Source organism: Ambystoma mexicanum, chromosome 3q, assembly GCF_040938575.1.
Source record: "Ambystoma mexicanum isolate Mex_15411 chromosome 3q, UKY_AmexF1_1, whole genome shotgun sequence".
NCBI classification, from domain to species: Eukaryota; Metazoa; Chordata; class Amphibia; order Caudata; family Ambystomatidae; genus Ambystoma; species Ambystoma mexicanum.
This window is the reverse complement of record NC_090926.1, coordinates 1,200,321,439-1,200,333,553: the sequence shown is the minus strand read 5'-3', so window position 1 is coordinate 1,200,333,553 and position 12,115 is coordinate 1,200,321,439. Positions and strand designations below refer to the sequence as shown.

The 12,115-nt window shown below is 43.6% G+C and overlaps 1 protein-coding gene across 1 annotated transcript in view; it reads left to right on the top strand.

The window, feature by feature from the left end:
- EIF3G (eukaryotic translation initiation factor 3 subunit G) overlaps positions 1 to 12,115 on the top strand; it is a 72,408-nt gene that overhangs the window by 31,933 nt on the left and 28,360 nt on the right. The window contains exon 4 of the mRNA XM_069604055.1: positions 10,817 to 10,876. Within this exon, the coding sequence (XP_069460156.1) occupies positions 10,817 to 10,876 (60 nt within the window). The remainder of the gene's footprint in view (positions 1 to 10,816; positions 10,877 to 12,115) is intronic.

Sequence of the window (12,115 nt, the reverse complement as noted above, 5' to 3'; positions counted from 1 at the left end):
ACGGCTTTAGAATAAGGCGAAGGCTGCCGCATGTACTGCGAGAGACCCGAAGGGATGGGGGTGCCCTTAAGGCTTCTGGACGATTACATTATTGTATGCTTTATATGCGCAGCACGCATGCAAGAATAGCAGCCCGAAGCTTAAACGTAGCGCGACAGTCAGCTGGCTAGGCCGCGATCATGAGCAAGGGAATAGGTTCTATCTCTGGCACTGATGACAAAGGCAAGATCTACACAGATCCATATACCCTTCATTGTCCTAAAATGTTGCCAATTTTTGCGCCCTGGTAAGAATGTGCCTTGCAAGGCCATGGGATGAGGGCTGAGTGCCTGTGAACAATAACATCCCACGAGAAGAAGGGTACGGTCCTCCGACCCCACCAGTCCCATTTCTAAGTTATAGCACCCAAATACCCTCGCTTTAGGACCCCTGAAATTCCAAGGTAACAGCCAGCCCTAGACCACTGATCGTAAACCTGTTAGACCCCCGATCGATCAGAAAACTGGGCCTTCCTGCCTTCACTTCTAGATCACATGATTTGTGCTGTGAGGTGCAGGGAGTGATGAAATATAGCCCAGAATGAGGGTGGAAGACCTTGGTGCTGGCCTGTTTGGGGGCGAGTCAAGTGTGAGTTAGCATGGCGTCAGCTTTTCCTCCTCTGCTCGTATGTAGTTGTCCCGACAGCCTTGCAAAATGTCTTGTCTTGGGTTGATTAAGCTATGTTTAAAGTAGCACTGCCTTCTTGGACACAATTTCCTGGAGAAATGTTTGCATTTGGGCTAAATTGCATACCCACAATGCCTTGGCGATGGCTACTAGGGGGCGTTTTGGAATGTGTGATTTGGCTCAAATTGACTTTTTTTAAAATGTATTTTAATTTTTATATAATCAACTTTTCACACTAACCGCCGTATTTAATATACATCTTTAAGATGATAAATGACATTATAGAATTGATCAGTGATAATTATACTATTCATAAATGATAAAGAATACAACTAAATGTTTCATAACTCATTTCTTACTTTTAAAATTCTATATGCATTTGAGGTCTGTATTGCATTATTTGATTCTTCAATTCTATACCATATATTAAAGCAATACGTCAGATGGATCCCCTCGGTAAACATCTTCTCAAACTCCTCGGTTTTCAATTAGTTCCCTATGTACATTTTTACCAAGATGCAATTCATGTAAAGACTCCAAAATGTTGAATAACTAATGTCTGTTGGTTAGAACATTTTTCCACGATATTTTCCCCACTTGAGTCCCTCAGCACATTTAGGGAAACATAGGCTTTATTTCTGCCATTTTACTCCATGTCAGAGACTTTACGTACCAGTATGTTTTACCTACCTGCTCGACTGGGTTGCTGACTAGAATTGTCATGCCTCCATATCTCCTCAACCGTGGTCTGTTCACTACCTGATAACTTTCTCCCTAGAGGCCATTTCACCCATACCGTCGAATAACACTCCAGCCCCTGCTATTCCCACCAGGAATAAAAGAAACATTAAGGCTGAAAAACAGACCCTCCCACCCCCTTATTCTACTGACCCTGAACTCATTACCAGGTTCTATTGATCTCTTCATCCTTGTTGATGAGTACAACAAAAAAATGATGCCCTCCCTTGACACCATAGCTCCACTAAAACAGAGATAACCTAAATAAACACCAACTCTTGGTTCTCTCCATACCTAAAATCACTCGGACTGGAAAAATGAAAAAGTGAATAAATATGGAGACATTCTCCCACAGATCAAACCAACCTCAATAAGCCAACCTCCCTCTATAAGAAAAAAATGACATGTGCCTAACAAAACTCCTATGACCAAAGAATCTCCCAAGCAAACTCGAGCATAAAAGAATTGTTCACCATCCTTAAAGAATTTGAAACCCCCATCCCAGTGCCTGATACTTGCGTGAAGGACTGTGGTGCACCAGCATCCAAAATGCCCTGTCCAATAACGTAGCAACTCTCCAAGTCAAAATTGCCAACAAAAAAGAAACCCTCCGCCTCAACACCCCTGTAGCTACCAAACCCCGATCTACCCCTAAATCACCACCAAAAAAACGTTGCTTTAGCTTCTCCAAAGTAAGCACTTTAGAGGTCGAAAAAGTGATACTTCGACTCAAACCCTCAAATTGTCAGGGCGACCCTTGCCCAGCCCAAATCATAAAAGATGCAGCCAGAGAACTATCACCATTTATCTCTAAGCTCATTAACGCCTCCTTATTCTCTAGCACCATCCCCAGCAACCTCAAAGAGTCATGGGCTCTCCCTTTCTCAAAAAGCAAACCCTAGACCCCCTCCATATCCACTAACTACAGACCCATCACTATCCCCTTCTTAAAATTCTAGACAAGGTAGCACACCTTCAAATACAAATACCTAGAATAGAACAAAACTATCTCCTAGGAGTCCGCCTGTCCGGTTTCAGACCCCAACACGGGACTGAAATAGCATTAATCGACAGGCACAAATTGACATGCTCAGAGATCATGGCAAAGCAGCACTAGTACTTCTCGACTTATCAGCAGCGTTTGATTTTAGTAGACCACAAAATCCTCTGTAACCATTTGGATTCAGCTGCTCATTTTTCACAAGAAGCAAGAGGATGGATACAGTCATTCCTAAACAATAGGACCATGCACACTTTCTCATCCTCAGCCGACCCTGTACTCCACACCTGCGGAGTGACCCAAGGATCTTGTGTATCCCCTACCCTGTACAACATATTCACGAAGACCCTTTTTGATGATCTCTATGGTCTTGGTATCAACTACTACAACTATAGCGATGAGACCCAGATCTTCATACTGTTGACAGGAGACTACAACAATGATTTGGCCTTGGTGAACAAAGTGTACCTCATCATCCAGGCATGGATGGCATCTCATGGTCTATGCCTGAATGATGACAAGACGGAACTCCTAATCTTCGGCACCCCCGCCAACATCAACAAACTTGGCCACAACTACACCAGCTTTATAATAGATGGTAACAATATTGGTAGCCAAGGAAGTCAAAACCCTAGGCTTCTACCTAGACACCACCCTCGCATTCAATAAACGGGTCAATTCCATTGCGGCCCTCACATGCAAACTTAGCAGAGCAGCCAAACCATTCCTCTCCACTAACAGCTGCACCACATTGGCTAGAGCTTAATTTTGTCAAGACTGGATTATTGCAACGCCCTATATTTAGGGAGTAACAAATACATCAACAAAATCCAGATTTTACAAAATAATGCTCTCAGAGCGGCTTTGAGCATTCCTAAAAATGCCCATTTCTCTGACATAAGTGGAGCCAACAACTGGCTCACTACAAAAGACAAAATCTCTCCAAAAGTAGCCTCACTCACACACAAATGCCTTAACAACGCTGCCCCACAATACCTCAGCCAGATTCAAGAGACAATCCTCCAACCGTCCCACTAGAACTGCAAACTCCAACCTCTTGACCGTGCTCAAACGTGTCAAAATTGGAGGAAGTACTTTCCCGGTCAAAGCGGCCCAACATTGGAACAACCTCCCCCAAGCTCTGAGGGTAGATCGGTCATACCCACACTTCAGGCTCAATCTCATCCACCGGATCAAGGAAAATGACCGCTAACCCCCACTGCCACACTTCACCTCCACCGCTCCTACCTTGCCTATTTTGTCTGCACACATCAGTAATATTTTTGTATATTTTGTATATGACCGCAAAGTATCCAAAGCGAAAACTTCCTGTTTGTACATATCCTGTACATATTGTATTTGACTGCACATCAATGTAACCAAAGCTGAAAGCCTTCTTGCGCTCCCTGAGCATTATAAATATTAAAACCAACTATTGTACTCCGTCTTTTACACAATCCAGTTCTCTCTTTTTTATTACCCCCACTTCCCTCCTGGGTGGTGTGCTTTGGATGCTTCACAGGTGAGCTGCAGGTTATCGGAGCGTACCTAATGCTTACCTTGAACAGGGTGGTGATCTGGTGGCTTGAACACAAACCATGGGCGATCAGTCCTGACAGTTAGCTACCTGTAATTTTCTGTATTTTCACTCTACTTTAAGGCTAAGAATGCTTTTAATTTCCGGTTATATTGTGTGAGCTTTGCTTGATCATGTATATATGCGGGTTTGCCAGCCTGCTCATGATCCTAAGATTGTAACCCTGGATTGCTCTGCCAAGTTTATCCCTGTGAATCTAACCGGGCTTTGTACAATCCACTCGTCCACCAGCATTGTTGAATACTATTGCCGGTCAAGTGGCACAGCGAGTAGAGCGCTCGCTTTGACATCCATGCAGAGCCTGCTAACGCAGGTTCGAATCCTGTCGGGGCCAAACTCAGCCTTTCATCCTTCCGAGGTCGATAAATGAGCACCACACACCGTGGGTAATAATAAGCAGCGCTCAGATACCCGAGGATTCGTAGCACTATAATTGCCAAATTATTATTTTTTCGGTGGGTTAGTGCCATTGTCATAGTACTTGACGTTGAGGGCGAGAGCCACTTTTGGGATGTTTGATTTCTACATCGGGTATCGAAATTGAGGGACATTGTTTTTTGTAGTGCTTATAGATCTCCAAAGCTGCATTGTGATAGTGTTGAGTGTGCAGGCTCTCTGTGGCCAGCTGCAACTCTGAGAGTAATTTATTCTGCAAACAATCTGTCTGCTACAGAAATCGAAGTAAGAACAAAGTGAGGGTGGGTTGTGAAGAGCCGGAGGAGTGGATTAAGTAGAGACTGATTTGCTCCTGGGTTGCCTTCCATTAGGGGAGCCTTTTGGTGTGTGCTGATAGGTTAGTGCTGATATCGTTTGGAAGGCTGTGTGACTGGAACACCTTGAGCAGCTCAACTGATGCACTTACCAGCAAAGCGCAAAATATGGTATTGCAGCAGCATGTGCCGGCAGTCCTTGATGCACAGCCTAGGTTTTCAGCAAAATGCATTTCAAAATTGCATGACAGTCAATCCATAGAACTGGCTGCTTTTTTCCAGAACGCTCAGACCAGGGATTAAAGGGCACTTCATTCACTTAACGTACAAAGGGTTGTCATGTACTACCTTAATAAATTCAGGAAGTCTGACCATTTCTTTGTTTCATTGGCAACAGAAGGACATCTAGTCACTAAATCTCGCCTTGAAACACTTGTGTATAGGCGCGTTACAAATATCATATCATACTAGTGTATGATGGATCGTCAAATGCATACAATAATGATGCATGTTGGCGAGTAAAACTCTTAATTTCACCCCTAACAGCGCATTCAAAACGTAGGACAGGCACAGCTTCTATTGCTAATGTGCCATTGGCATCAGTTTGTAAAGCGGCCACATGCACACAGCTCTAATGTGTAGATACTCAAGCTCGCACCGATTTACAAGTGGAACCAGCACTATTCATGCATTTGCAACTGTCCCTTCAGCTCCTCTGCCACCGCCTTCAGGTAGTGCTGGCTAGTCTATGCAAAGCCCAGTAATTGTCTGAGTGGCTTGAATCCGCTTTGAATCGCATGCACGCCCCCTCTCCATCCTTCCCTCTTGGGAGCAAAAGGCACAGTTTTATCTTGAAAAAGGACAGAAAATTAAACTGGAGGCTGACGCATGAAGCAGCATGGGCAACTGTACACATAGGCTAGGGATAGTGTTACGTCCCTGTCGGTCCTTTTAGAATTTAGTACTTACCTGTAATTCGTTATGCAATAAATGATTGTGTATGTGTAGCGGTAACCACTTGAGGTTTACGTTTCTAATAGTCAATTCTTTGACCTGTTCAGGTCCAGTTCTGTTTCACTAATTTTATCTACGTTTTTGGTGGCTGCCTGGGCTTCGTTGCATGGTTTATCCTCTTTACCCCCTCTACGCACTACACTATATGATTTGGAAAACTGTGGCGATTCATGTTTTGGCATTGTTGATTCTGGATATGACACTGATGCATACCATTAGTGTCTAGATATCCTTTTTTTAATTTTTTTATCCTCGCCCCTTAGCATTAACTTGCATTTACCTAGGACTCGAACGATCCACACTAAGGCACTGTCACCGTTTTTATATCTTCACTGTTTTTACTGTCCACCGAAATTACTCATTTCTTCTCCCTGTGTCATTATGTATGAATGCGTAGATTTTTCAGTATTCCTGTGTAATGTCCTCGTTTGTGTGATCTATTGCGCCAGACTGTCTGCCTACCAGCCTTTTCTTTTCCTTTGAAGCAAAAACCTCTCTGCTACGTTACTAGTTAGAATTTGAATTTCTGTGCCAATATTCCCTTTAACCTTGGAGAACCCCAGCTCTTTTGCTGGACTGGGGTCTTTTTAACTGTAACTCCTGAATGAGTGGGACTTTTTTCTTTCCCTTGTGTGTTTTTTCGGACTAGGATTTGTGTATTTCTTACTGTTTTATGGAGTCTGGTAAACTCCACAGGCATCTGCTTTTTGCACTGTGGCACACAGCACCTTTTGTGCAGTGCCACTGAGAAGACCCTTGAACGTCTCTAAATGTTTAACTACATTTTCTTTGGTGAACTACTGTTCCCAAGAATAATAAGATGAGCCCTGTCTTACTTACCTTTTCCTTTGTGGGTCCAACACACACAACCCTATGGAGTGCTGGGGTGGTTACATGGTAACCCCTTTAGCCCACCCCTCATCTAACATTCTATTACACTAACTCACTTGAATGGCTGCTGGCAGTGGTTTCTTTTTTACTTTCTTGTGCCGTGTATCTGCAGGCTGATGCCTCGGCTGCAGTACAGCACCCAAGGGTGACAATTTTTCCAAAATGGACGTGTCTTATTTTTTTTGTCAGTTTCTTCTGAACTTTTACTCTGTTTTGAATAGGGGTTGAGTCCTTTGTGTTTTTGCCTTTGGCAGGCTTGAGCCCTGAAGCCTGCCAAGGTTCCAGTGTGTCTGGAAAGGCGTGAGGTGAGGGAGGGCCCCAAAACAAAGGACAGGGACAGAGACAAATTCCTAGGTGTGCCTGAGTGAAACCAGTTCTTATTGGCCGGCTGGCTGCCTGGGGGACAGCCAACATGCTGGATGGTTGATGGCCTAGGACTGTGAATGAATGGGAACTTTCAAAAGGCGTGGTTTTTGGGACTAGAGGCAGAGTCGACCACTGGAGGACAAATTAGATGAAGACATGAAGAGACGTCAGCAGACACACCTGGACCGTAAAGTGCCTGGTGAAGCCCTTCAGCTGTGCTGACCCCATTTTCATTTAGACTGGGACGACCCGTACGGGATAACTACCTCTTAGGCTGGTGGAACCAACTAGCCTCAAGACAAACTTATTTTGGCACCACCCGTGATTTACTGCAGAATCCCAATACCCAGGGTCCCTTGACCATCTGTGTGCATTGTCTTCTGAAGTGCAAATCCAGCCAAAACATCTTGGGCATCCAGAGGACCCTACAGAAGCAGGTAATCTGCATCCAGAGTTCCCTCATCAGAGTCCAGGAACGAGATATCAAGGAACCTCTAACCAGAGTTGTTCGTTCTTCTTTGGCGCTGAGAAAAAAGGCCACCACAAGGAGCCGCCGAATCAAGGAGAATCCATTGCTGCCGAGTCACTCTATCTCAAGTGCTGCCTCAGGAGCCGCCCGACGTCCTCCCTTTCGTCACCATGACCAAGGACCAGGAACAAGGGTCTGCTGCACTGCAACCAGAAGGCATCCAGCTAGAACAAATTCTTCAGTTCACAGGTACTGTGGGGCTTGTGGTACATCATTCTTTGACTGGAAAGAGACCTTGGCCGTGAAGCCAGCAGTGTGGGCTGCACACCTGAATTCCACTATAAATTGGTATTTCTTTTTTACTTCCATGTTTGAATAACAACGTCTTGCTTACATAGAAACGGTTAATTCAAAAGTAAAATATATTAGTTGCTCAAATTAAGTTATTTGCTGATTAATTCGTATTTGCAGAAGTATCACACCATGGGCCTATCCATTTCAGACATTGTTGTCCTTCCTCCGGGCCAGTGATAATGTATATTAAGCCAAAATTTGGTCTCTAAGAGTTATACATTTCTATATGTGTACATGCACCCATATATCAAAAAAGATGATATTGTAGTCACAATGCACCATCGTAGTAATGCAGTAGAATACCATATATGTAATTAAATCATGTAGCATGCAGAGAAATATCCATCAATTATGTCCCAAACACAGTAATGATCAGTCAACATTGGTAGGTGATGAGAAGTGTAACATGAATGTATATGAACCGAATTTGCCGATAATCACAAATACAAATGTGTATGGACCCCCAACGGGACAGCATGTAAAGTATCTATGTATGCACAAGCATCAATCCCAATTGGGATGTGTATATTTACATTATTATACATTACCATCGTAGATGTGGTGCACCATTTGAAGAATATGACCAAAGTAAAAGACAAAAACAAAATAAACGTCACTGTTGTTGTGGTGCAAAGTAAATACTTTATTATTCCCAAACCCTTATATGGAACTGATACATGTTAGGGAGAATTCTCATAAATGTGCTAATTCCCTCCACTTGATATTTATTACCTGGAGAGAGTGTGAGCCATTTTTTCCCCCACTCTCTCATGTATTTTGATGTGCGTTTTACTCTTGAGTTCTTTGATTATGGAGTTTTCGGTAACTCCATGGGCATCTGCTTTTCGTGTGTGTCACACAGCACCCTCAGTGCAGTGACACAGGAAGCCTTTTAGGCTGTCCCAAGGTTTAAATCTCTTCTCTGGGATAAACTGTTTCCCAGAGAAAATAAAGTGAAATTGACTTTACTAGTCTTCAAATTCCTAGACCCAGCACACCCTATAGAGTGTTGGAGGAGTTACCAAGTATCCCCTGTGTCTAGATACTCATGTAGCAGTTAAATGCTACCCTTTCCTATCGAAATGGCTGGTGGCAGTGGTTTTACGAATAACTGCCATGATTTTTCCTGACCGGTAACACCGGTAGCGTTAAATCGCGGGAGACATGTTTTTCAAGATGGCGTCTGAGCCCCCTTTTGTTTAAAGTGGTCCGGTCATCTTTTTTTTGCCATTTCTTTGTGGAAAGGTCCTTCTAGAGTTTTGCTCTGCGCGCCAAACTAGGTTTGGTCACTTTTTTTCATCGCCTTTGGCGGGCTTCAGGACTGAAGACCGCCTCTGGCGCCCGAGTGTCTGGGGTGGGCAGGAAGTGAGGGAGGTGCCCGAAACTCCTCTGCTTGGGTCTCCTAGGAGACCCAAATACACTCTGGCGTGATTGGCTGGCTGACTGTCTGGCAAGGACAGCCACCCTGCTGGGTGAGTGGCAGCTAGGCTGGAATGAATGGGAGGAAACTGGATAAAAGGCTAGTTTCTTGGCTTGGAAAGCAGAGTTGACTGCTGGAACGAAAGAACCGAAGACTAGCTTGAACAGGACGGCTGCTGCAACTACTAGACCGTTGGTTTGCCCGGTGAAGCCCTGCTGCACGTCCGAATCGCTAAATTCATCTCGACAGAGAAGCCCTGCAAGGACGACTTCTCCCTTTTGAGTTGGTGGGACCAATCAACTCGTAAGCCACCTGGATACTATTCTCTGAGCTGGTTGTATTTTCCTCAGAGCTGCAGGAAACCGAATAACCCGGGAGAGGGACACCAGTTTGTGTGCTTGACTTCAGCTACCGGAATTGAAGATTTGCCAAGTGCCAGCTTTGACAGTCCCAGTGCAGTGCAGGAGTTCCCCAACGACGTCCTTCTTGTCCCCACGACTGAGGCTCAGGAACAGTGAGATCTGCAGGAACTGCCAGGAACAGAAGTCTTCAGCTGTTTTTTTTTTTTTTTCATTGTATGGTACTGTGAAAACCTGACCGAGACCTTACCTCTCAGTCAGTTTGTGACCCAACATATTTTTCTTTTACAAACTACTTCTGAGAATTATGGTAAAGACTTTTCCGTTTAACAATCAGAACTGCTTTATCATATACAAGACTTTAGCCCATTGACTTTGGCCTAACGTATTGCATTGAATTGGCTCCTCTGATGAACTCTAACTATTTGCACTGTCTATAAGTAACTGTAAATATTCGTTTTATTAACATTTGCCTTTTTGCTATTCCTTCAAAGTAGTTCAAATGCCTCAGACCCTTACCGTGTAAAGTACTGAAGTATATTGTTTGATATAGATTGCCTCCTAGTGAATGTTTTATAACTTGACTGTTGAATAAAAGTGTTTAATCAAGAAATCTTGAGTTTAATGATAATTATGTGTTATTTATATAGCGCCTTAATCCAAAGCTCTTTACAGAGTACATATTTACATACAATATCACCCAACTGAAATTGGTACTCATTTATCGACCTCGGAATGATGAAAGGCTGAGTTGGCCTTGCCGGGATTCGAACCTGCGACCTGCAGATCACGCTCAGATCGCAGCAGCGAGCGCTCAACCCGCTGAGCTATCTTAAGAGTTTATTTGAATACTTGTGATTTGTAGACCTCTGTGTAACATCCTTACAGCTCACATTCCCTCTTGAGATGAGGCTGGCTGCTCAGCTCCTCTACCAAAACTGTGTAGTTCAGACTTATACCAAAGGTTGGTTTTGCTTACACCTGTAGTCATAGATGTGTAGTGGTCTCAAAGTATACTGCATACAAACTCTGCTTAACCCCCCCCCCCCACCAGAGTGCTGTAGAAAAACGTGCCTAACAACCCACCAACATTACATGCCTCTAATCTGTAAGCTGTATGCCAAAACCAATGGAGTGAATAGTATTCAGCTAATTCTTATACCAGAACATCCTTGTTTTTCAACAGAAACTCCTATCACGCTTTATTAAACTGACAATACTTTTTATTGTAGATGATCCGCACCTTCAGAATTGAAACCAGAAAGGCTTCCAAATCGGTAGCAAGAAGGAAGGTAAGCTTAGCATTGGTGTGACAGTGAGCTTGTAATTCCATACTCATTTTGCTTCTTCCTGTATCCCTTCGCCCTTTCTCCAACCCTCATCCGAGCATAGACTCCTGACCAGTTCCATGCTGTGTTGCATGGTTGTTTGGCTTGCTGGCGCGTGGGGTTATTCCAATGTGAACAGTGTGAAGGCGTGAGTTCTCCCACTGCTATCAAGGCACTAAAGATTGTTGTTACCTTGAGGATGATGTAAAATGAGTGATTACGATTGTATAGGTTTTGCAGTGGCAAAAAAAGTCGCATCTTTTATTACAGATGGAACTATGACATCTGCTTAGTCTCGTTACCATCACATGTACCTCCCGCTGGCTGTATTCATTGTTGCATGTACACCCATTCCCATCTCCACATCTTTAGTTCTGATTGGTATGACATTACCCAACTTCTGTACTTGCACAACCGGTGTCTCGTGGGGGCTTTTTCAGAACATGTCTTAGTCTTTCATCATTTACCACCTTGTTTTTTCAATTTGAATCTGATGCATTATTTCCAAGCTGACCTCGTACAGTGTGTTTTTCTATGTTTACTTTAAATGCCCGATATATGCCCTTATTGTAATGTGTATAGAAATGTATTACGTCTTTATCGCTACCTGAAGATGGTAGGGTTGTGTGTGTGGCATTCATTCATTTTTGGCGTTTGTCACACCATTGTATTGCGTTTTCAAGAGGTGCCCTTATAGTGTATGAATCTGTGCATATGTCGTTTTTAGTATTACCCCTCTATTACCCCTCCATATGACTTTGTCTACAGGTAGAATATTTCTCTATGCAGTATGTCTCTATCGCAAACTCTCTAATTAAATGTATTCACGTTGCATTTAGAGGCAGAATAGAATGTCTGCTCCCTACCCCATTTTATAAATTAACGTCCTTCAGTGGCTATGTAGTAGTATTCTGGCAGCAGCAGGGCATGTAAGGGATGGCAACGCTGGATAACACACAGCACTTTGTATTCAATTGCAGGCATGATGCGAGGTGCTGCTGTTTCATCACAATTATATTAAAGCTTAACCATTTACATCCTTCACTGTTTTTGTGTAACCCGAACAGTCACCTACTGTACACGTTTCTTGCTATGTCATGTGGATACCTGAAGGAAACTCTCCTCCCTTCTGCAGGGCTCCTGCTCTCGCAGCAATGGTGGAATGAGTCACTTATTCATGTTGGGAAAGAGGTTTCTCTGCAG